The 23,950-nt window shown below is 36.0% G+C and overlaps 5 protein-coding genes across 10 annotated transcripts; 2 read left to right on the top strand and 3 right to left on the bottom strand.

The window, feature by feature from the left end:
- Nucleotides 19–4,111, top strand: LOC104721181 (la-related protein 1C). Its single transcript, XM_010439102.2, has 6 exons — nucleotides 19–905; nucleotides 1,346–1,841; nucleotides 1,911–2,037; nucleotides 2,147–2,237; nucleotides 2,653–2,724; nucleotides 3,454–4,111. Exons 1-6 carry the CDS (start codon nucleotides 354–356, stop codon nucleotides 3,724–3,726), a joined length of 1,611 nt encoding a protein of 536 aa, XP_010437404.1. The 5' UTR covers nucleotides 19–353; the 3' UTR covers nucleotides 3,727–4,111.
- Nucleotides 9,329–11,224, top strand: LOC104721180 (protein FD-like). Of its 2 annotated transcripts, XM_010439101.1 has the most exons (3): nucleotides 9,329–10,382; nucleotides 10,494–10,571; nucleotides 10,791–11,224. In XM_010439101.1, the coding sequence occupies exons 1-3, from the start codon at nucleotides 9,675–9,677 to the stop codon at nucleotides 10,860–10,862; spliced, it is 858 nt and encodes a 285-aa protein (XP_010437403.1). In that variant the 5' UTR covers nucleotides 9,329–9,674; the 3' UTR covers nucleotides 10,863–11,224. The 2 variants fall into 2 exon arrangements, with proteins under 2 accessions (XP_010437403.1, XP_010437402.1); XM_010439100.1 differs by having other exon boundaries at nucleotides 9,329–10,571.
- On the bottom strand, nucleotides 11,802–13,422 carry LOC109127673 (UPF0434 protein ERGA_CDS_01260-like). The gene is made up of 3 exons (XM_019232874.1): nucleotides 12,902–13,422; nucleotides 12,749–12,803; nucleotides 11,802–12,194 (listed from the first exon to the last, which is right to left on the bottom strand). Exons 1-3 carry the CDS (start codon nucleotides 13,000–13,002, stop codon nucleotides 12,108–12,110), a joined length of 243 nt encoding a protein of 80 aa, XP_019088419.1. The 5' UTR covers nucleotides 13,003–13,422; the 3' UTR covers nucleotides 11,802–12,107.
- On the bottom strand, nucleotides 13,519–16,343 carry LOC104721177 (cytoplasmic tRNA 2-thiolation protein 2). Of its 3 annotated transcripts, XM_019232871.1 has the most exons (9): nucleotides 16,183–16,343; nucleotides 15,562–15,867; nucleotides 15,134–15,482; nucleotides 14,957–15,043; nucleotides 14,603–14,724; nucleotides 14,428–14,506; nucleotides 13,935–14,329; nucleotides 13,690–13,764; nucleotides 13,519–13,607 (listed from the first exon to the last, which is right to left on the bottom strand). In XM_019232871.1, exons 2-8 carry the CDS (start codon nucleotides 15,846–15,848, stop codon nucleotides 13,716–13,718), a joined length of 1,368 nt encoding a protein of 455 aa, XP_019088416.1. In that variant the 5' UTR covers nucleotides 15,849–15,867; nucleotides 16,183–16,343; the 3' UTR covers nucleotides 13,519–13,607; nucleotides 13,690–13,715. The 3 variants fall into 3 exon arrangements, with proteins under 3 accessions (XP_019088416.1, XP_019088415.1, XP_019088417.1); XM_019232870.1 differs by having other exon boundaries at nucleotides 13,521–13,764; XM_019232872.1 differs by having other exon boundaries at nucleotides 13,521–13,764; nucleotides 15,562–15,851; nucleotides 16,183–16,326.
- LOC104721178 (protein MID1-COMPLEMENTING ACTIVITY 1) lies at nucleotides 16,473–20,307 on the bottom strand. Of its 3 annotated transcripts, none has more exons than XM_010439098.2 (10): nucleotides 20,006–20,307; nucleotides 19,274–19,482; nucleotides 18,751–19,188; nucleotides 18,259–18,671; nucleotides 17,924–18,039; nucleotides 17,722–17,793; nucleotides 17,512–17,618; nucleotides 17,134–17,227; nucleotides 16,954–17,042; nucleotides 16,473–16,694 (listed from the first exon to the last, which is right to left on the bottom strand). In XM_010439098.2, the coding sequence occupies exons 3-9, from the start codon at nucleotides 19,159–19,161 to the stop codon at nucleotides 16,990–16,992; spliced, it is 1,266 nt and encodes a 421-aa protein (XP_010437400.1). In that variant the 5' UTR covers nucleotides 19,162–19,188; nucleotides 19,274–19,482; nucleotides 20,006–20,307; the 3' UTR covers nucleotides 16,473–16,694; nucleotides 16,954–16,989. The 3 variants fall into 3 exon arrangements, with proteins under 3 accessions (XP_010437400.1, XP_019088418.1, XP_010437401.1); XM_019232873.1 differs by lacking the exon at nucleotides 20,006–20,307 and adding an exon at nucleotides 19,888–19,949; XM_010439099.1 differs by lacking the exon at nucleotides 20,006–20,307 and adding an exon at nucleotides 19,751–19,844.

Raw genomic sequence — 23,950 nt, 5'->3', positions numbered from 1 at the left:
AAAAAAAAAAAAAAAAAATAAGGGAAGAGAGAGAGAGAGAAGAGAAGAGAAGAGAAGAGGAGACTACACTGCTCCATCGTCTTCTCCTTCTGGGGGAATTTTATTTTTTGGAAAAAAAAGATCAGTCTGATACCTTTTTGTTCTTTGCATTTACTCAAACCCTAACCCTAGTTTTTTTCTCAAATCGCAGAGAGGTTTCTTCAGATTTTTCCCAATCCGCTAACTTTTTTTTTTATTTAAATTTTTGGGGATTTATCGTTTAATTTAGAAGATACTGTCTCGATCAGAAAAGAAGCTAATCGACTCTCTCTAACAAACCCTAATTTTAATTTTTGTCCTCCTTCTCTCTTCTCATGGCTTCCGCCACTTCCAATAACTCTGCTTCCTCTTCTTCTTCTTCTTCTTCTTCTTCTTCTTCTTCTTCTATGTCTCCTCGTCGTATGACCGAAAATCACGGCATCCCTATCGCTGCTGCTGTTTCACAATCGCCTCGCCGTCCTTCTCGGCAAGTTTCTTCTCCGTGGAGTCATGTCGTCCGTGGCGAATCAGACCCGATCGCTACAGCCGCCGTCGTAGCTGCTCCTTCCTCTCATCAATCCAAGGCTCCGATCGAGCCGGTTGCTTCCGTTTCTGCTCCGCCTGATTCTGTTTTGACGGTCGATGAGAAATCGGAGGAATCTGCTGCTGTTGGTCAGGGTAATGCGGGAAAGAAGCCAGTTTGGAAAAGGCCGTCTAATGGGTCTTCTTCTGAGGTCGGACCTGTCATGGGAGCTTCTTCTTGGCCTGCTCTTTCTGAGACTACTACCAAAGCTCCTCCTTCCAACAAGTCTTCTTCTGATTCGTTAAAAAGTCTCGGTGATGTTCCTTCTTCTTCACCGTCTTCATCATCTCTCCCCGTTTCTCAGGTTTGTTACCCTTTTCATCACCTTATATGTGGTTCTTCTGTCTGGTTGCTGAAAAGCTTTGAGTTTTTTGCATATTATATGATATATCTGTTTTCCATTGACTGCAACTGTTGATGCTACCTGTTTGTTTGTTGTGTGGTTGTTAAGAAGCCTTTGTAGCTTTGATTGTTTCTCGCTGCCATTTGTTGTAAGAAATCTTTAGGTCATGCGGCTTGCTATTGTTTGGATTGTGTCTACTGCAATGTATGAACATAAACTTCGATATCTGCATGTTTGTTTCCTAACTTCGATATCTGCATGTTGGATTGTGATGCATATTGTGCCACTGAGCTCTTTAGCATTGATGCTTATTTTCATGTATGCATTTGTTATCCTACTTTCAGTACTCTTCTTCTTTATATTGATTCAGTGATAAAGATGCTTCTTTTTCTTTGATTTAGGGTTTTGCTAATGCTTCTGTTCCTGCCGCACCAAAGCAAGCTGCCCGTGCAAACCCTAATCCAACTCCAAATTATTCGCGCCAGAGATCATTTAAACGGAATGGCGCTTCTGGTTCCGCTAATGGTACTGTTTCTCAACCATCAGCACAGGGTTCATTTGCCGAATTGCCTTCGCACAACCCTTCTCCTAGAGGCCAAAACCAGAGAAATGGCTTTGCATCACAAACCCATGGTGGTGCTGACAACCTACCACAACGAGACTCCTTCAGGAACCAAAATGGTAATCATCACCAAAGTCATGGTGGCAGGCGTAATCAGGAGCACGGGAATCAGAATCGGGCTTATCACAGAAGCTTTAATGGGAGAGAAGGAAATGCACAATCACAAAGGCCAGCATTTGTAAGACATGCACCACCACCTGTTCAGCCTATTCCTCCTCAGTTTATGGCAGCTCAGCCTATTCAGCCTTTTGCCAGCCCTGTGCCCTTCTCTCCTGGTGAGACACATTGAAGATCACGTCTTTAGTTTTCACTTATGATTTGCTAATGTGTCTTCTTCATTTCAGAAATGGCATCGTCGTATTATCCCCGTATGCCTTTTATGACACCTCTTCCACATGGTCCGGTCTTCTACCATGTTCAAGATCCTCCATTACACATAAAACTACAGAACCAAATACAGTATTATTTTAGGTAGTCTCTTTGTATCGAATTTCCCTTATTCTTGTCAATGATGAAATCCTGCTGATCTGTTTTCTTAAGGGAAATACTAATATAGATGCAAACGTTTCTTTTGTTACAGTGAAGAGAATTTGATTACTGACTTATACCTTCGTGGGTTCATGGATGAAGAGGGTTTTGTTCCGCTACGTGTGATTGCTGGTTTCAAAAAGGTAAAATGTTTTCTAGATGTGTTATTCTTTCAAGCTGGCCTCATTCACTTCTCTCCGTTTGTATATGTTATATAAACAGTATACCTTATTGATCAATGAGTAAGACTCACAATCCAATAGAATTTATGATTCTTTTTGTGACCATTTATATAAAGATGCCGAATGCATGTACAATATAGCAAATTGAATCTGTTTTTAAGATGGGTGATATATGTTATCAGGTGGCATGTGTTATTCAGTTTTGAATACTTCTGTTCCTCTCATTAGCCACTACACCAATTTACTTTGCATTTCTTTTTCCTTCTCTTTATCCTAGTTAGTATAACATTTTGTTGCTTTTGTGCCGTTTCTAGAGTTCTTTTATTATTCTCTGTGAATTTTATCTAGGTGTTGTTTTTCTTTTCTCCTTCTTCAGGTTGCAGAACTTACAGATAGCATCCAGCAAATAGTGGAGGCTCTACAAAATTCACCTGTTGTTGAAGTGCAGGTGTGTCTTGTTTATGTTTCCTTAAGTGTGTTTTAATTATTGAATTGCATTGGCTTTTCTTGCTAGTAGTATGGTAGAATGTGATTGATATCTTTGATTGGATAATATTATTTAAACATTATCAAAGCTGTGGAGTCTGAAAAANGAGCAAATTGAATCTGTTTTTAAGATGGCTGATATATGTCATCAGGTGGCATGTGTTATTCAGTTGTGAATACTTCTGTTCCTCTCATTAGCCTCTACACCAATTTACTTTGCATTTCTTTTTCCTTCTCTTTATCCTAGTTAGTATAACATTTTGTTGCTTTCGTGCCATTTCTAGAGTTCTTTTATTATTCTCTGTGAATTTTATCTAGGTGTTGTTTTTCTTTTCTCCTTCTTCAGGTTGCAGAACTTACAGATAGCATCCAGCAAATAGTGGAGGCTCTACAAAATTCACCTGTTGTTGAAGTGCAGGTGTGTCTTGTTTATGTTTCCTTAAGTGTGTTTTAATTATTGAATTGCATTGGCTTTTCTTGCTAGTAGTATGGTAGTATGTGATTGATATCTTGAACCTTTCTATTAGGGATTGGATAATATTATTTAAACATTATCAAAGCTGTGGAGTCTGAAAAATTAATCAGCCTGTTATCAGCTCTTCCAATCAATTTCATGGGATCGATATTTTGCGCTGTGCTTGGATGACTTTTGCTTTTTAATTGATTGCACCTACTTTTTTCTTCCTCTTAGGGTGACGTAATAAGGAAGCGCCATGAATGGCATCAATGGGTGATTCGAAAAATGAGGACCCCTGCAGTGTCGAGCCCCCAAGCTGTTGATAGGGCAGATGCAGTAGCAAGCAGACTTGGAAACTTGGCTCTTGGTCAGAGCTCAGCGGATCCCACTGGTGGTTCAAGCAGTCAGTTGCAGCAACCTAGGGAAGCTCTTTCAGATGTTCAGCAACAGTCTTCTGGTGCTGTACCAGTGAGCAACCACAACGACTCAGATGGTGCAAACCGTTGAACCATCATGTGTATGGAGCTGTTGGTGAGTGATGGACATGAATATATTATTTTGTCCTGCCGAAAATCAGGAAAAAAAAACAATAATGAAGGGGAATCCAAAAAAGAATGGAAAAAAAGTAAGGCATAAAAGCATAAAGAGAAGAAAGACCCATTTGAAAAAAAAGGATCAAACATTTGTGATTCTTCTAGCTAGCATATTTGTGGTTTGGCATATTTGTGGTTTTTTTTTTTAATCTTTTGGTTTTGGTTGTTTTTGGATGCTAATAACTTCTTTTTTTATGCTTATGCTACTTTTGCTACACATACTATCGGTCCTTGTAGCCCATCGTTATGGTCTGTGACTAACTGGTTTTGCTTTCTAATACTCTCTTCACCCCGGTTTCTATCTTTTATTCCTTTTTTGGATTTTGATTGTTGAGATGGGCCTCTTTAAGAACAACCTAAGAAAGGAGAAAGACTAGTGAACAAGAAACTTTACTTGAGAGGGAGACTCAGTAAATCCCTTTATTCTTTTGCAATTGCGTCGGTGTGAGAAAAAAAAAAAGTAGAGATTGCTAAAGTGAAGCAATAGCAGCAAATCCATTTATTGAATTTTATTATACCTAACATTGTTAAGAGGAAACAAGTGACACACATAAAACATGTACCAAAACAAAACGGGGTCATCTTTGTTGTGTTACTACCGCTTTGATGTAAACATGACCAAACACGTGCTTAACGCTCTGCTGGCATTGTACCGTTTGTGTTTGGTATGATTTCGAATGGGACAATAAATAATTTTTTCGGAGAGTCGCTATTTAATTAAAAAGTAATAACTTTTCCTCTTTTTTTTTTTTTTGCAAAAGCGAGAGCATATGGCATGTAAATATGATCGTAGTTCTTTTATTGGGTTCTTCGGGTGTATGTTTTTAAATAGCATGGATTTTGATTATGTTTTTAGTGGAGGAAATAACATGACAAGTTTTAACTATATACAGTAGATGTACTATTTAAGTATTTATTTACAAAACCAATACCATTCGTCCATACGTTTTATACTAATTTTGATTTTTCGTATTGTTAGAGAAGCCCCCTATATATAATTAATATCCTAGTAAATAAACATATATGGTGGTGAACTGATGTAACCAAGTGATTTGAACCGAGTCAGCCAATCGAAAAAATGAAAAAAAAAACACTCAATTTTATTTTTATAAGCTTGTCATACATTGATTTCAAAAGGTTGCAAGATTATTTACACTAACCCTACTAAAACAAAGTTCATGGGTACAAAAAAGGTTAATGCATCATGTGTATTATTCAAAAGTTATATAGGGTATGACGGTGAAATTTACCCTTCACTTTTTACATGTGTGCCCAATTCATATCGAAATTATTCGTTTTCCGCATACACCAGTGTTTCACATTTAGACTAGCTAGTGGGGAACTTTTTCTAATAAAGGTTTTTAGATTATTGATACTTTACGTACGAATCAGTAATATATTTTAGCTCTACTAAATTAGTCCCCTCTGTTTTTGTAATAAATGAAAAATGACTTTTCTCACCCCCTCGCGTTATAGCTGAAGCCTAAGACGATCTAGTTATGATTCTAGGCTCTGCTTAATTTAGTCATAACTATTTGTAATTAAACAAACACAAACATTTCCGAAATAATCTATATGTTCACCTACTAAATGTGGAAAATAAACAGAAACAACCCAAGAATAGGTTCAATGTCACGATCTCTGTGAATTAAAAAAAAATCAGAACTATTCTTCATAGACTAAGAAAATAGTAAACCCTAATTCATAAAACACACCCAAAAGATAGAAAGGTTGTCCCCCAATTATTCTTACCATTTTGGAGATGTCAAGTACGCATCTTCACCATCTTCATCATCCAACGGTTAGCATTCTTTTGGCTCTTTCAACTCCAAGTTTTTTGCTTTATTGCTTATTTTAGTAGTAAATTATTACGACTACTTTGTGTCCGTACGGTCTAGAGACAACCTACGGGTAGATGATTATTGTAGTAGAATTGAAGAATCCAACGGTCAGGAACCCGCGGGTCATTCATATTGTTCGTTGGATTTATACTTTGAATGTAAGCGAAAAAAGAAAAAATACGAGTCTTCATCAAATCAAATCAAATCAAATCAAATCACTTGTCCATCGATTTCGAGTCTATAAACCCTGTTTCGCCAACGAGTCTCTATTTATATAAACTTTTGAAAAGTTTTTTTATTCATCTGATGTCAAAATTAATAAGAGGTATTTTAAAATTAATTGGTAACTAGATTAGTACCCGTGCTATAGCACATGTTAAATTTTATTTTATACAACAAAAATTTAAATATTTTTATTTGATATATTTTTTAGCATTAAACAATATCATCGTATATCTTGATATTTTACATTTAAACCAAATTATAAGTTTATAACTTATTTTATTATAAAACTAACTACATTTTAATTGGTAAATAATAATAGAATATGTAAATAAGATATGCATATGAGGAAAGAAGTACATATAACTTTAAATTGTGATATGATATTTAAATTGTACATCTTACAAATAATAACTTTTATATATGATATTTATTAAAATGGCAAGGGTTTATTATGTAAACCCTATAAATCTTGATTACCAAACGAACCCTATAAATCTCGATTATCAAGTGAACCCTATCAATCTCGATCTCGAATCTCGATTATCAAGCAAACCGGTAAAGGTAAATTATACAAATGATACACTTAAATACAACTAAAATGATTAATGTTTTAATTTTATAACCAATTAATGACTCATATATCTATTATATAGTCTAAAAACAATTATGTACTCACTCGACTCATATATCTATTATAAAAAATTGTGTAGACTATGTGTAAGCGGTATTTTTAATTTTAAATATTTTTGGCCGTCGAAAGGGTCTCCAGAGTTAATCCTATTTAAATCGGGAGATATTTAAATTTGTCAAATTTCCTTAAACAGCATATAGAAGTAGGGTATATATTATTAGGTAAAATCGAAATATTGTTTAGTTTAACAAAAATCACAGTTTTTATGTTTTGGGTTACCGAACTCGGAAGATTTCTCGAGTTAAAATATTTTGTTTCATTTGTGTATATCATCTTTTATTCCTTCATGTTATTATTATTTCCGATTAGGCTTAAAGTGGATTCATTGCTATTGCTATTATTAATAATTAATAATTAATAATTAATTATGAATAATTGAATAAATAAGCGATATAGGATCTAACAATAATCAAAGTAGACCCGTAAATATCGAAAGATTATCAAATGTTATACTTAAATTATTAATATGTTAATTCTATAACTAACTAATGACCCATATAACTATTATATGGTCTACCAAAAATAAGTCATGTACTTCCAAAATATTAAAGAGGGGATAACAACAGCATTGTATTTATGATATACTCTATACAACAAGATCATCAATTCGAGTTTTGATGACAAGAAAAGATTACGTTAAGATATTATAGTATTGTGACTATTGTCCCTCGTTCGAATAAATTATTGGGCAAAGGCCATAACTTGCTAAAATAGAAAAAAATTCCATTTTTATGCATTGTTTAAAGGTAAACTAAAGAGGATGTTAAAAGACAGAGAACTAGATTTGATGGAATTTGGGACAGAACAATATAGTGCTGACACCTGTTCAATCCCCTGAGACATGACATGTCACTCTCTCTCTCTCACGCACAACAGCTCACAGCTTCTGCACAGTTTGTGATACTTATGGACATTTCGATTCACTCGTCACCTACTACTATCCCCAATTTCTCTCGTTTTGAGTTTTTTTTTTCCAAAAAAATGATTTGAAAAAGAAACGAAATATTTTATTTGTTGAATAATAAACTCCTTTGTACTATTCACCCAAAAATTGAAAAGATCTTCTAACAAATTTGAGTACTTGAGGTGAGTATTATTATTATTTAAGGAGTTTGCGTTTTGTTTGAGTTAATTCAGTAGGCTTCAGCTTCTCTAAAATGTTGTACTCTTTGCATGTTCAAAGATGGGACGTTTCCTTGAGGGCTATTTTATTTCTCTCTATTCAAAATCTTTCACGCCAGAGAAAAAAATATATTATATGATTTCATATATGTGTACGGAAAACTGAATAGTTAATACATGTTGAATAGAATCTTAAGACCACATATCGTATTATATTATAATATATAGTATAAATCAACTTGCAGTGAAGGAGAAACAAAATGAAAAGTGTGACTAGATATGCACTTGGAGACTGACCATTTTAGATACGGGCGGACACATATATATGTTCGAATATCTAGATATATCTGGATGGAGGGATTATGTAACATATCTTGTTTATTTATTCTTGCGTATGACAAAGATCTATTAATTCTTATCAACTACCACTTGGCTTGTTGATTTGTTTACCATTCGTCTCAAATAACAATCAATGTAAATATCTAGTATATATGGTCGTATAAAATGTGTGTGTACAATGTACACATCAAACCAAATAATTTTGGTATAAAAATTGGTTTAACACTATCCACTTTGTTATGTTTGTTTATATTCAGACCCACAAAATTGATTTCCCTATCCATGTAAACCAGATTATCTGATACAGTGATAAAATCTCATTGGATGACATGGACACCAATGATTTGAAGTGGGTAACAAATCAACAGTAAACCCATTTTTCAATTTAAATGCACTTGGAATAATACATACAATCAAATAGTATTATTGTGTAAATTTGTGTAGTGCTATTAAGAAAAAGTTGGAAGACATCGAACGGTTGTAAAATTGGTAAAATTATGTGCCTTCACATTAATTGTTCCATAAAATAAGTCTAAAGACTCTGAACAGACATAAAGTACTAAACAAATAGTACTTTTCAGAGTTTAAAACTTTTAAAACTTTTTACATAAAATTATATACGAACGACATAACAAGTACTACTTCCTCTTTTTCAAAATATAGAATGTTTTAACCAAAGCACGCAGATTAAGAAGTTTTTAGTTTTAACAAGTTCAATCAATCATAAATAATACTGCATAATATAAAATATTAAACTAATTTAAAAGTTGTACAGAAACTTGAAAATATCTTATATTAAAAAACAAAAAACTTCTCTAAAACATCTTATATTTTGAAACGGAGGGAGTACTATTTATATTGGATTATATTTTATCTTGGTTTCAAATATTTATATATACAAAAACATAAAAAAATATTCTTGTTATCACTTATCAATATGATTTTTTTTTTTCATTTGGTTTAATAGGTAGTAAGGTGTTTTTTTTTGTGAATAGTGAAACGAGTATTTATTTTAGCTTTTGTATGCTAATATTATTTTTAAATGTTTGTTTCTGCAATACCCACAAAATGTATTTTGGTAAATTTCGCATAAATCCAAACAAGAACAATAAAGTCATAATTTGAAAGTTGATAATGATCCTAAAGGGATGTGATATTGGAAAAGCCTTAAGATAAAACCAAAGTTAATTTATACTGCTTGCCTTTTTTCAAGCATCTCTCCCCCACTCACTCTTTACATTTAAGGATCATGAAAATTGAAAATAGTTCACTAACTTCACTTTTTAAAAACTAACAAAACAAAACAAAAAATTATCAAACATTTGATCTTTATAATACTTTAGACGTTGAAGACATCAACACTTTTAATTACATAGTAATGGAAATTTTCTTCTTTTTTTTGTAATAAATAAATAATTTTAAAACTTTGGAATAGTTGAATGCCTCTGTCTCTACTTCTGGAGTCTGGACCCAACCCATCATTCCAGAAATGACCGGCGAAAGTCAAGAACCTCTCTGAGCTCTCTACTCACTACTCTCTCTCACCTCTTTCTTTCTTTCTCTCTCTATCTGCGTGTAGGTTACAAGACAATTGACACCAAGACTAAAGCTGTGTTGTTTGGTTCAGTTCTGTTCTCTTTTCCAATGTTGTCATCAGCAAAGCATCAGAGGAACCTTAGAGTCTCTGCTACAAACAAGAACAAGACTCTAAACAAGGTTTCTTCCATTTCACCCTCATCACCGTCGTCTTCATCATCATCATCAACCTCATCATCATCTCCTTTACCCTCACAAGACTCTCAAACCCAGAAGAGATCTCTAATCACCATGGAAGAAGTTTGGAAAGACATCAACCTTGCTTCTATCCACCACATCAACCACCACAGCCAACATCCACAGCACAACCATGAGCCACGCTTCAGGAGCCACAACCACCAGAACCAAAACCCTAACTCGATCTTCCAAGATTTCCTCAACGGACCTTTGAACGAGGAACCAGCACCTACAAGCCTGGCCATGGGTTCTGCTTCTAATGGCGATTCCACCACTGTCACTGCTCTCTGCAGCTCTCCTTTTCCACCTCCTGCAACTGTTCTGAGCTTGAATTCCGGCGCTGGCTTCGAGTTTCTCGATAATCAAGATCCTCTTGTTGTTACCCCAAACTCCAACCTTCAGAGTCACCATAACCTCTCAAACATTCCTTCCTTCAACACCCCTTTTGAGGCTCTGGTTACATCCACTTGTTTTGGTAAGAAAAGAGGCCAAGAGTCCAATGAAGGTACAGGGAATAGAAGACATAAGCGCATGATCAAGAACAGAGAATCTGCGGCTCGTTCCCGAGCTAGGAAACAGGAATGTGTCTCTCTTTTTCTCCTTTCTACTCAAGGATATCAAAGGGAAGAAAAAAAATGTACTTATGCCATCAAAATGCTTCTGATGAAACCTTTTGTTTCTCACTTGCAGGCTTATACAAACGAGTTAGAACTTGAAGTTGCTCACCTGCAGGCAGAAAATGCAAGGCTCAAGAGACAACAAGATCAGGTAAACAAGCCGAGAGATGTTCTTATTGTTTTGCCCTTTGGAAGCACTCTATTAATAGTTCGAATCCTTATAGCTTAACTCATATCTTAAACCAACTTATAAGGGAAGAGACAGCCTCTGCATTACTTGCAGTATGTTTGTTTTTGCACGCTGTTTTTTCCAATGACAATTTGAGTAATAAGATTCTGATACTTCAGTTCTGTGTGGGTATGTGTGCAGTTAAGAATGGCTGCAGCAAATCCGCAACCCAAAAAGAACACACTACAACGGTCTTTCACAGCTCCATTTTGAGAAATCTACAAGTCCTTATTTCTCTTTTGGGGATTGAGCTTGTCTTATGAAGAAATGAAAAAATGGAAATGTTTGTACCTTTTTTTGGCTACCTATAAGTATAACTAAGCTAAATTTGTAGAACCAAGATATTGTAGGGGAAAGAAAGATGATGTAAAAAACAACCCTGAAAGAGAAAAGGATCTTTCAATTTCCTAAGGCACAGGAACATCTGTCCTGGGGCTTCTCTTCATGTTCTGTCGTTATTATGCAACCCCTTTTGAGTTTTTTTTTTCACTTCTGTACTAACTTCTACTTGTATTCTTGTAGTAATGTTCTACTTGCTATTCTAATACTAGTAAGAAAAAAAAACTTATGTGTTACTGTTTAACCAATTTGGTTGTCACTAGAAGCCAATGTTCCAATGACCAATAGACAAAACAGTGCTCCACATAAATGATGACAATGGCAGAGAAAAGTGAGAAGGGGACCTATCACTTAACATTTAATTTTCACCCTGTCACATTATCACATAAATTGCCATTCCTTTGGCTGGCTACCATACAAGCCAACAACTTGCACTATGAAACTGAAACCTCCAAGCCAATGGGAATTAAGTCACCCAACTTTTTTGGTTGGTCAAGAGAGAACACGATAAGTTTTTTATTCAGTCTAGTCACTCGCCACGTTTTATTTATAAAATAGCTTTTGCTACAACTGGTCACCATCAAAAACACTAGGCGTGTGTGTTGATGTTCATTTGGTTTATCAGGAAAATCGTTTTATCTTCTTTTGGTCCAACCTCAATTACCTGAAAGTGATAAGTCTTATTGATCCACTTTTGGTTGTTGTTATTTTATTGTGTATTCTTTTACCAACCAAAAGTGGACATCAAGAGCTAATATGGTGTAAAAATAGTGGCATCAAGATAGAGAAGAATAGTTACCAAAAGTGGGACTGTGACTAGAATCTATCCTCACATTATGTGGTAAAACTTAACTTAGAGCCCCTCGAATAGGGTATCCAATACTATAAATCATGCTTTTACTTTCATTCCAGTCAATAAGAATCCTAGATTTCAAGAAACAAAAGAAGAAAAGGTAGTTACATTCCCCTGAAACTACAACTCCCACACTGTCTTTCAATTGCGTACATCAATGTTTCCCATCAAAACTTAAAAGAGCTCACAAGCCTAAAATGTGAAGACAGAAAGAACCATTGATAAGTCGCTGCAGATGCAAGTTATATATTACCTTTTCACTCTGATCATTTTATATTTTTTTTGGATGCCTCACTTTCCTCCTCAAGTATTTTTCCATCCTTTGGAACCAAGCATGGAATCCCACCTTTCATCTAGCGTGTTAAGAGATAATAACAGTAAAATCGTGAACATGAAGTGAAAGCTAAAAGAACAGGGGAATAACTAATAATATGATTAAGAAGCAAAACCAAATCTTAAAACACTGAATCGTGAACATGAAGTGAAATCTAAAAAGAAGAAGAAGAAGAATAAGAAAACGGCCGACCAATCACTTTAGCATAATCCCATCATCATTCCATCAGTGAATCCCAAATCAACACCAAGCATAAATTCATTTTTATACTTTGTTCAGTATGAGGCAAATGAAAGAAATAGTAAAGAATCAAGCTATATATATATATATACATCTTAATCTCTCATCTGACAATTCCTAAAAATATCAAAGTTAGTTTCAGAACATGTTCATTGAATAAGAGATATAATAATTCTGAAAGCATATATATGTTATCTGGTACAATTTCACTGCTTGGAGAGTTACGTCTATCAACATAACAAAAAGCATCTTTAGCAACAATCATCAACTCATCCAAAATCGAAAAATCAAAAAGCTTTGAAATTGAAATTGAAATTGGCATAGAAAGCTTACAGGAAAAGAGACACCAATAGTATCGCTGACAAGTGATTTCGTCTTCTCGCAAAACCTATCAGAAACCAATTCATTTCAACATTTTCTTCGGGACCAATCCAAATTGAAGAAGCTATATAGAAATCGAAAGAGAGAGAGAGAGAGAGATCGAACCTTAAAGGTTGCTTAGAGAGAGGGCACACTAGAATCTCCGAGAGGGTCTTGTCGATTACGTTTCCGGCGTCTTTTAGCAGCACTCTGCTTAATCTCACCATTGTCAAAGCTTTGATCTTTTACCCCGATTTCCCTATTTTCCGATCTCCGGCAGAATCGTCCGGCGTTACGAATAGAGCGATGGTTTTGGACTTTTAAGTAAAACGCAAAACCTCCCCAATAAATTTGAAAGTTTCTAAAGACCCCACTATATTCTTATGAATTGCAAAACGGTCCTTTAATGTTTTAATACTTCGCGGAGAAAGTTTTCAGATATATGCCCTTGTCTTTTAGAGTTCTCAATTGATGCCCTCAATTCTAACATCGTGATGATTCGTCCATCAGTGTCTATAATTTTGCAATTTACATAGATTGCTTATAAACCAATTAGGTGCCAAGAGAAACTTGTGTTCTGGATTAACACTCGTGGGTATCTGATTCTGCCCATAGAAATATTACAAAACTTTACTCTCATCCAAAGTATCATCCCGGCACTCCCCATGACAGGTTACTACTTGTGTTACAATAATGCCTAGCTTGCTCCCCATTATTCTTGTATTGTATAGGTGGATATTCAATGTCATTCAATTGCTCGGTGATTTCACATCAAAACAATCATTGTACGAGAAGGGGTAAAACATTTGTAACATGTAAGTTGATATAAGATCTGCAATTAAAACCAAGATGATCCTAGCATTCTAAGAATATCCTTAAGAAGCATGAAAGGATTTTAACTTCCTCTCACATACCTTGTGCAAGCATCTGAAATGCATATTTAGACAACCTCTTCATCGTCCAAGAGTAGACAGTCTTTTATTTTCTCCCTGATAATAATTAGAAATCGATGTTAGGAGTTTCAAATAGTGTTTCAATCAGTTTTGCTATTCGTTTTAAATCTGCTGCTTTCTAGATACATGAACTACCAATAATTCTGAACATAGTTTTAATGAAAAGGAGTACAAGTTTGAGATCAGAGTTATTGCATACTACCCACCTCAGATAAGCTTGACTGTTAACCTTTTGATGCTTCACTTGGGAAATCATGTGATCTGGCAGGAATGAACCGAATTGCTCACGAGATGATCCATCTTGTGGAAGTATTTGAAACCGGCAACTTGAACAGCAAGCAGCATAAAGGGCGTCGGATTCCTGGCCTTCTTCAAAATAATCTAACTCCGATGAGTCTGATCTGTTTTGCGGTCCATTGCAGATAGGACAGAAAGCTTCTGTAGTCATAGAACCATCATATTTAAGATTAAATCTCTTTAGGCGCCTCTGCGTGGCCATAGGAACATTCGAGTCGTCTGTCTCCGGAATTTTGTTGAAGTAAAATGGAGTCAGCTTTGCAGCTGTCCGTACAATAGTGCATTCGCGAGAAGGATTTTCTTCCTGCGCAACATATATAAAACTCAGAGATCAGCAAAAACAAAGTAACAGGCAGCCATGCATGCATTAAATTATATGCAGACGATGAGTTTGATTTGAACCTGCAACAGAGCGACAAAGGAAGACACCAAATCATTGATGCCGCTTTGAGAACGACAAGCCAACTCCACAGTCTTTAGACTGCCCTGCCCAGAATATGTCAGACGTCACTCAACAGTTGGATTATGCAAGAATACGGTTCACTATAATAATAGACTAGGTAGCCAATATACGAACCCATCCAAAAGGCAGAGTCTAGTTATTTCCTGTCTAACACAATCTCGAAGTGGAAGTACAATGGGAACCTTCCATCTCGCATCAACATGCTGAATATCTGCTGATAGTGAATAACCTCGTCCCTGTCTCAAGAAAGAAAAAGCAATACAACTCAAAACTCTAATGGAGCGTAGTCTAAACAGAATGTCCAAACAAAGTACATATAAACTTGGTATTGAATTAAATTTTTACTGATGTAATTCGTCAGGTCCTAAATATGTACATTCTTTGAGGTAGCCATTGCAAACGCTCTATGGCATAAACTCTACAATGCAATTATAGAAAACTAAACCAGAGAAAAGACAAGCAACACACCTTGACAGTAGCCGTAAGAACATGTGAAGCAATTCTCGACGTGCATGATCCAACCACTAATCTGTTGTACCCATTTTCAGAGGCAACCTAAAATGGATTATCAAGCAATATCAATTAAAAAGATAGTTCCAAGCCTGATTTGTTTCGAAAAGAAACATGAACAATATAATCTCAAACCTTTTGCAAAGACAACATTTTCAGATGCAACAGAAGGTCTTCTTTTCCCGTATCGTCAGGAACAGAGTCTAAAAGCTTTACAAGCCTATCTCGTGGGTCAAGCGAGTCTGAACCAAAGACGCTTTCGATAGGAACAACATGGAGACCCTTTGCAGGTGGAGACAAACTTGACACAGTAGATCGAATCCACTCAATTGCATCAATCATTTCCGTAGAGAGAGCAGGAAAAGCTGCAGTTTCATCCACAAACGCAACACCAACGCCAAAGACAGGTAAAGATCTATCTCGACTCGCCTCGTAATTCTTCAAAGCCTTGATTTGCAACTCATGAACAAATTGAAGAGCAACCCTTAACATACATTAAACTTGCTACGTTTAGACAACAATCACTAACGTATCAAACAAAAAAGAAAAGATGAGAGTGAAACCTGGAAGATGATCCGCCAGAGAAAGCAACAAGAACGTTATCTGAAGGAGTGATCATGGCATGAGAAGTAACAGCGAGACGGAACTTCCCAAAGACATTGTTCCTAAAACACTCGGCGCAGAACCTTCCATCTTCTGAGCCACCGTCCCCAAAGGTCATAGGCTCATTGCATTTACACTTGACACAGACACTCTCCTGAGTAACTACTGCATCTTCCACAATCTTGCTTCCATTATCCTTCTCACGGTCATAGCAACCAGACTCACAGCCTGTGGAATTACAAGCCATGTCCTAATTCGCAAGCCAGCTGAGACAGTGAGATGATGGCAAAATTAAGATTAGGAAATAGAACACAGAAGAGTAGACAATACAATCAACATCTAATTCATGAGACAAAACCAGTTTCCGCCATTAACAAGCTTATTAAGAGATTGTTACTCTAAACGTAATCATTAGTCTGTTACACTCAAATCAGTATGTAATCACTGTAAATTGCTAAGTCTTGCTATCAAGAGAGAGAGAGAGAGATGTGAGCAGATTCATAATCGAAACAAACACATCTAATAAACAGAACCTAGATTTTTGATTCGAGAATCAAACAAGGAAACTAATGATTAATTACCAGTTTGAGAGAGATATATAGTCGTCGCGATAGATGCTTTAAGAGTCGAAGAGGGTGGGACAGAGTTTGAATTAACTCAGCCTTTGCGGCGTCGAAACGCTTATGCGCGGTGGTTGGCCGCGGCTGATGTTGGTTTAGGCGTTTGGAAAGGTCTCTACTTTGTCTGAAACTAGGGTTTAGTGTGAAACAAAAAATTGGGGAAGAAGATGATATCTGTTGAATTACGAGTCTACCCTTACCGGTGAAACGATTACTTTTTACGGTTTGATAATAAACGTTTTTTTACGTAAAAGTAAAACATGTAAAACCAACCATCCATTAAAAAGAAACCGACAAGATATGTCCAATTTGGGAACAAGAGAATCATCATCAGTCATATCAATTCTTTTGTCGATGTTTCAGGCTTTTGGCCATGGTGGCGACTATCAATCTCTTTGTCGATGCTTTAGACTTTTGGCCATGGTAGTGACTGGTGATATAACTCAGACCCCTTAACAGATAGCATACGATTCCTGAATTCATATTAAAAACAAGTCTGTTCCAATTGGATATACCCTTAACTTAAGCATGTGATAAAAGTAGAATTAGAAAATTAGTTAGTCTATTATGATACACACAACACAAATTTCTGAAATTTCCATAAGAATCCCAAACAACTAATTTACATACGACAACGACTCAACAACACAAAACAAACACAAGTGTGAGTATTAAGAAGAAGAAGAAGAAGAAGAAGAATCTATTGTCATATCCATAGAGACAAGAACATACCGTTGTTCTGTTCACCTTTTGTATAATTTAAGAATTTCAATGTTCCATGAACTGCGACGAAGGCGGACTTATTTTCGTTTTTTCCATACCTGCGAGGATATCAAGAGACATCATTATTCATCCTTCAAAGATTTAAGATTAAATATATTCTTAAGATGATTGATTGTATGTAATGTATACCATAAGCCCCACGAATCTCAACTTCTCTCAGTTCTTGTACAAGAGCACAGCAACAACACATCACATGGGATAGAAAATCGTCAATTAACCCTCCCTGCCATATCAGAAAACATTAATTATGCATTCATCCCATCTATTGATTGTGTGACATAAAACAAAAGACATTTCACACTCTCAATCATTTCATATCATACCATGATAGTTACTTACTAGAGATTTGATGCAGATGACTAACTTAATCATTAACCATAATTTCATGAACATAATTGTTGTATTTGGTTTGCAAATGATAACCATTTTCTTTGAAGCATATGGATGTTTGGTATCACAAAGCTTATTAAAACCGATTAGTATTCAAGGGAGTGAAAGAAAATGTACCGTGATGTTTAGTGTCTTCCGGAGTTTCCTCCTTACACAACAAGTGTAGCAGCAGCACGAAAGTATCAAAGAATATGCCATTAGCTCATTGCATGCTTCAGCTGAAGCTGGGAGAAACAAAAGCAAAACAGAGTTGCTTATTAGTTTTCACATGTTTTAACTACCAACTTGAAAATAATAATAAAGTCACAGTGTTCGTATATCCCTTACAGATGTGCCTGTTAGATGCTGCAGTGGCAATCTTTGCCAAAGTACCACATGGAAAAAAGAATGTCTTCAAGCCTGTGGTACCATCAGTCAATCATTCACAACTTTTCAGATAACAAGAAAGTATGGAATGTGAAACAACGATCCTCTATATAACGGAGAAAACAAAGTGGAATCACACTGGAAACAAGAAGTGGGGACATACAAAGAGAAGGTTCCGAGCAACAAGCAAGTAAGTCAGTATGCCATTCTTCATGGTGTTCTGCTAGTGATGCTCTTCGTGAAAGTAGATCATGCCCCGATGAAACATTAGAAGCGGATCTGCATAGAACAATTATGTAACCGACGTTATACAGAAACATAGGACCAAATATTAGCCTTTAAACATGAAAAGCATTACAGTCACTGCAAGGTATTGGAGATTTTACTTCCTTAATCACATAATAATATATCTCTTGTAATTGGACAATAACACAAGTTGCATTTAAAGAAAGCACATGAAGTTTGGATCTTTGAGCAGAACAAATTGGAGATTCTAACCTCGAGGCTGCACGACTACTGCTTTTCTTAGGAGTATCTTCTTCATAAGAATATTCTGTGTTCATGCTTGAGGTACGCTCAGCTTTTTTGGAAGCTTTCTTCGTGAGCTCCTTCTCAGAGTCAGGATCAACAGAAGCAGCAGCTTGTGTAACACCAATTAAACGCTGAATGACTTCACACTGAGCCACATCATAATGCTCCTGCGAACGCTGAAGTTCAAGCTGCAGTTTCTCGTTTTCTGTTTTGAGAGCTTCACAGAAACGCAAGTTAGGGTATGAGCAAGAGAGAGTCTTCTTCAGCACTGATGCTGCTTCTCTCGTGGATTCTTGTTTCAAAATAACATCTTGCACATGTCTGTCCTCTTCATCCAGAGTATACTCGCGCTGATCACGATCAATATATTCAAACCTCTCCTGTACAAAATCATCCAAATTTCAGCAAACCATAAATCAAAAAAGAACTTTAAAACCATAACTCAAGAAAAAAAGTTACCCGAATGCGAGCGTTATCAACCAAGGTGATAAGCGGTATGATCTTGAGAAAACGATCAATCTCATCCTGATGTTTCCTGAACTGGTAAACAATGTTCCAACCCATAGCCAACAAGTAAAGATAACTCCTGTCACGACAGCTATTGACGAGAAGGTAAGACCTCCTCAAAGCATCCTCAAGCCCTTCGAGAGGCTCACGAGTCTCAGGATACTTTTTCATCTCAGAGATCTTGAGCTGTTCAAGCAAATTCCCAATGAGTTTGAGATGCTGAGCGAACTGACGACAGTTCTTCTTGTGCATCCAAGCGGTATTGGCAGCTTTAACAATGAGCCCAATCAGCTTGACGGCATCTAAACCAGTCAGCTGCGCTACTGACGCAATCTCTCCAAGACCATCCCATGAATGTGACATTTTCTTCTTCGATCAACCAACCCGTTCCTGATTCATCATCATCACTTGCGTTAAAAGCAGCTCTCAACCAATCCCAAGATCGGAATTATCTGAGATTTTTACGAAATTTTACCTTTACTGAGCTACTTGTTTTATGGAAATTACCGAAATCAGAGAGTTGGATCCAGAGTTTTCTCTACAACGCCGACATTAGTGATAGAGATCGAGCACCACCGCTAAATCAGAGGTCACCGCCGCATCATATGGTAATGGAGGGGNNNGGGGGGGGGGGGGGGGAGTGAAGCGAGAGACTTGGCTATAAGAAGGGAGCAGTGTCTTCGACTGCGACAACAAAAGCAAAAAAGAAAAGTCCATAAGAGAAGATAGATACCAAATCAAAAGAGATTCTCAAGGTCCTTCCTTAGGCTTTTTTCTACGTCAAAGAACTTCAAAACACCAAAAAAACAAAAAAAATCCCTAAAGATGATTTTATCTTTGAAGACTTGAAGCTGACGAAAGCGAAAGAGTAAAAAAAAATCCAAAGACCAAAAAAAAAAAAAAAGTAAAAGAAGCGCAAAAAGAGGGAAGACAATGAACAGTTTTTATTAACCTCCGCCGAGTAAAACAAATTCGCCGGCGAGAAACTCCTCCGCCGAGAGTCAAGTCAAATGGAAAAATATATATAAATTAAAAAAAAAAAAAAAAAAAAATNGAGAGAGAGAGAGGAAACAAAATCGGAATGCTCACATGATGGCATTGAAGGAAGGCAACAGTTATACTTTTTCTCTTTCACGGATTTCTAAACAAAGACTAAATATTTTATTAAAGAAGAAGATGAATAACACTACTGAAGTCTGGGAATTACCAAAAAGAAAAAGAAAAAAAGTTTCCAGGAAAATGCAAAATCACTTGGAAGTTTCTTGGTCGTCGTCTTCGAATGAGGAGCAGAGAGAAGATTCTCTGCTGCAAGCGATGAAGAGAGATTTAAAGCCAGAGGCAGAGATGATAGAGTCGTATTTTTGAGAAGACGGTTTGTTTTTGTCGATTTATGTTGCTTTCCCCACACCTTCACTTGCCACTCGTCGGAGCTCAAGATCCCCCCCACATCCTCCTTCATTTTTTTACCCATAAGCCCTGCCCAACTCTCTCTATTTACCATTATGCCCTCAGTTACTTTAAAACTAATAAAAATCATTAACCATACTCTATTTAATCCTAGCTTAAATGTGTTTTGTTACACGTTGATTGTACGTGACACAGTTGTAAACTAGTAATACTTTGTGTACTGTAGAGTGTGTAGACTATGATACCTTAATAAGATCTCGGAGTTTGCGATTTAGACTAATACTATAAGTAAGTACATTGATAAAGATGTCGGAATGTAAGATTATGAAACACCGTTGGAACTATATACTGAATTTACTTTCCGGTTAAGTTTTGTCTTACAGCAATGTAAATGTGACTTCTTTGTTGTCGGCATAAAAAATGACTACATATGAAACGAATAATGTAAATTCTTCGTTATACTTATTAGGCTACACAACGACGTCGATCGAACTTTTTTTATTGTTTGTTTTACGTATTGAATGTATATGAAGCTATGAACAATTCCAACGACTAAAATCTAAAATGTAGAAACATATTTTTTTTAAAGGCATGTTCGTTTCATCCTCGCAAGTACTTGTGGTTGCAGCACCTGCAACTATTGTTGTTCATTTGGTTGTCGCAGGTACCTACGGCGTGACACTACAACAAACACATTTTCACATTTTAAAGATACGAAACTCCTGGAATAAAAATCTGGCAGGTTGCATATCAAACATTTTAGCTAGTAATCTTATAGCTAGCTTAGCTTGATAGTTCGTATCAATGTTACGATTAAGATTGTGTGTTTTAGAAATAAACATTTGGATTGAGTCCACTTTGTCCATAATGAGAGACTCTAGTGGACCGCTTACTTATGATACCGTGTTAGTATATAAGACATTCTGTAAAATAATACGCATATATAGTATGAAAATAATGCGTGTTTATAATGCAATAGAAGTGAGATATGATGGCTTGAAAATTGATTTGTCTTTGAATTGCAGACTCACTGTAATGATAATTGTTAAAGATAGGAAGGGTAATCCATCACAAATAAATCAACCTTTAGTCTCTTTTTCGGTTGGAATTGATTTGTCTTTGAATTGCAGTTATGGTAATTATGTCTTTTTAGTATTCGACATAGACTTTAGTTTAATTTAGTTTTCCCCGATCTTGCTGCACGTGTATCACCATGATTGTTTTTTCTACACAGCTGGCGAAACGGACGGTAAACTAATAATCGAGTATTTTCTCATAAGGATAATTTTTCGGTTTTGAGACCAAAATCTAAAGTATATAAATGCATATGTGGGATCTAGAGAGATTTTGGCACGTATACATTATGCATATGTGGGAAGGGTGGACATTGGTGGGGGTGGTGGTGGTCCTTGGTGGAGTATGACTGCTTCGCCCTCTATCTTTTTCTGAGAGTGCCTATATACCATGCGTTTTACTCTATAGATCTAACCATTTTTTCTTTCCAAAGATATATTACTGATTTTGGCATGATAATAGTAGTTTCCCTAAATACTACAGTTGCTAGCTTCATGACAAATACAATTGCCAAAATATTGATTTATTTATATAACCAGCTTGTAAATGTACGTTTGATTCTTCTTTTTTAATAACTCACACATTAAACTCAAAAATTTCAAATGAAATTCCAATGCTAACCAAGACTGACCAATAACAAAAACAAAAGTTGTAATCGTATAGTTTGTATTAATCTCTATTGTCTTGTGATAATCCAGTAAAATATTGAGGATATACATATTTAAAAAGTGTATTGTTTAATAAAGTCGTTCCTTTACCGGTAATACATGCACTAACGTTTATGTCAACTACCCATTTGCACTATTGGTATTGTTTAGTGCTGTAGTCAGTAGTGCGTTTTACAAGAGCATTTAAGTTAATATTTTAAAAATGTTAAGAGGTCTATCCAAATTATACTAATGTACCTAATCATGTGAAAGAATACCTTAAGAAAGTTTAAATTTATATATACACATTAACTTTGGCTTACGACGATATACTTGTTTAAATGCAATGAACGTGTGGGAATATTTCACTTGCACGCCTATGAAACGTTTTTATTATCTCGACTGTGTTTTACATTACGCAGCTGACGAATTAAGTGAAATCGAATTTTTCGTAAGCAAAAATTTCAACTAACTAACACAACCTAATTTAATAATTTATGCATCATGTCATTGTCATGGTTGTAAAAGTAAAGAGGGAACGACGTCTTGTTATTGGATGTAATAATAAAGATAGACAAACTGTTGTTTTAGTTGTTAGGTGAATTGTCTCCATGTGATTTTAGTTGGGAATAATCGTGCATCTTACTTTATAGTAGTTATGTATTGAGGTTATGGGTTGGGTTTTGTGTTATGGGCTTGTGTCGTAATGTTTACGTCAATGACGATGTATGTTAACTTAGAAACCCTATCGTTGACCATGTATAAATATCTTTGTAATGTTTGTGAATAAAAGACAACTCAGTTCAATACCTAATTCTTCATGGTAGCAGAGCCTCTCTAAATTTTTTTTTCTTCCGCTAAACTCTTCTTATTTTGTTTTTCTTATGTTAAGAACAAGTTTATTTTTTTTCGTGACAAGAAATCATGTCCGAAATAGATGATAGTTCATCATCTTTGAAGCAGGCTCCTGCAGTGCAGCGACCTACTCCGGAGACGGTGTCTCCCTACACTTTGTCCAACTCGGATAATCCTGGAGCTATGATCACCTCCGTCATGTTGACTGGTGATAATTACAATGAATGGTCCACTGAGATGTTTAATGCTCTTCAGGCTAAGCGTAAAACGGGGTTTATCAATGGTACCATACCAAAACCATTGAGCACTGATGTCAATTTTGAAAATTGGCAAACAGTTAACTCTATGATTGTGGGTTGGATTCATACTTCGATTGAGTCCAAAGTCAAATCCACTGTTACTTTTGTTTCCAATGCTCACCAGTTGTGGGTGGATTTGAGGCAGTGTTTCTCGGTGGGAAATAAGGTACGTGTTCATCAACTCAGAGCTCAACTTTTGGCAGAAAAAAAGTTGAATAAAGAAATAGAGAAATCATCAGCCGCAACCTCGTAATCTTCTTTCATGGCGGAGAAGAGGGTTCCTCTGTTTGGCGTTCCTGATCTTCCGACCTTCTTTGCTGATTTGGTCAGACGGACCGAACCAATTTCCAAATCTCTAGTTTTAAGAGGCGATTCAGGTTTTTAATTTCTCTTCTTAACTTCTTCTGGCCTCTGGGGACGAAGCCATGATGTACCCAACTCTGTTTTGCTTACCATAAAACGACGTGTAGTTTATATTCCAGTTGCATAAAACCGGCAAAGCATGTGACATCATCAGTTTGTTTAACATTAATCCCGGTTTAGAATGGGAAAACGGCATGCAGTGTTGTATCAAATTGGACCAAAAGCCACATCTTGTCTATTTAAATATTATTGGGCCTTACGGTAGCATTCAGGCCTCACTTTATCTATCTTAAACTACTTGTTGTTACCCGAGCCTGTGTTGTTAGGTTCGGTTTCGCTCCGAACTTTCTCCTAACCTTTAAAAAAAGGAAACTTGTTGAGTCGGTCATACATTACATACATATGATCATCCGTTTATAAATAGACTCGGGACCTCTGATCTCTCAATCTTAATCTCCACCAAACACAGAGAAGAACCAAAAAAAAAAAAAAAAAAAAAAAAAAAAC

This window comes from Camelina sativa, chromosome 11 (assembly GCF_000633955.1).
Source record: "Camelina sativa cultivar DH55 chromosome 11, Cs, whole genome shotgun sequence".
NCBI classification, from domain to species: Eukaryota; Viridiplantae; Streptophyta; class Magnoliopsida; order Brassicales; family Brassicaceae; genus Camelina; species Camelina sativa.
Note: the sequence above shows the minus strand (reverse complement) of the source record. Positions and strands in the feature narration are given on the sequence as shown.

Coding starts and splice junctions, on each gene's coding strand:
- LOC104721181 (XM_010439102.2), top strand. CDS start 354: ATGGCTTCCGCCACTTCCAATAACTCTGCTTCCTCTTCTTCTTCTTCT. Junction 1,842..1,910: donor CCCTGTGCCCTTCTCTCCTG/GTGAGACACATT, acceptor TCTTCATTTCAG/AAATGGCATCGTCGTATTAT. Junction 2,038..2,146: donor CAAATACAGTATTATTTTAG/GTAGTCTCTTTG, acceptor CTTTTGTTACAG/TGAAGAGAATTTGATTACTG.
- LOC104721180 (XM_010439100.1), top strand. CDS start 9,675: ATGTTGTCATCAGCAAAGCATCAGAGGAACCTTAGAGTCTCTGCTACA. Junction 10,572..10,790: donor TCAAGAGACAACAAGATCAG/GTAAACAAGCCG, acceptor GTATGTGTGCAG/TTAAGAATGGCTGCAGCAAA.
- LOC109127673 (XM_019232874.1), bottom strand. CDS start 13,002: ATGGTGAGATTAAGCAGAGTGCTGCTAAAAGACGCCGGAAACGTAATC. Junction 12,804..12,901: donor CTCTCTAAGCAACCTTTAAG/GTTCGATCTCTC, acceptor GGTTTCTGATAG/GTTTTGCGAGAAGACGAAAT. Junction 12,195..12,748: donor CTATTGGTGTCTCTTTTCCT/GTAAGCTTTCTA, acceptor TTAACACGCTAG/ATGAAAGGTGGGATTCCATG.
- LOC104721177 (XM_019232871.1), bottom strand. CDS start 15,848: ATGGCTTGTAATTCCACAGGCTGTGAGTCTGGTTGCTATGACCGTGAG. Junction 14,725..14,956: donor TTCTTACGGCTACTGTCAAG/GTGTGTTGCTTG, acceptor TTCTTGAGACAG/GGACGAGGTTATTCACTATC. Junction 13,765..13,934: donor AACAGTCAAGCTTATCTGAG/GTGGGTAGTATG, acceptor AATTATTATCAG/GGAGAAAATAAAAGACTGTC.
- LOC104721178 (XM_010439098.2), bottom strand. CDS start 19,161: ATGTCACATTCATGGGATGGTCTTGGAGAGATTGCGTCAGTAGCGCAG. Junction 18,040..18,258: donor AGTAGTCGTGCAGCCTCGAG/GTTAGAATCTCC, acceptor TGTTCTATGCAG/ATCCGCTTCTAATGTTTCAT. Junction 17,228..17,511: donor GGAAGACACTAAACATCACG/GTACATTTTCTT, acceptor CTGATATGGCAG/GGAGGGTTAATTGACGATTT.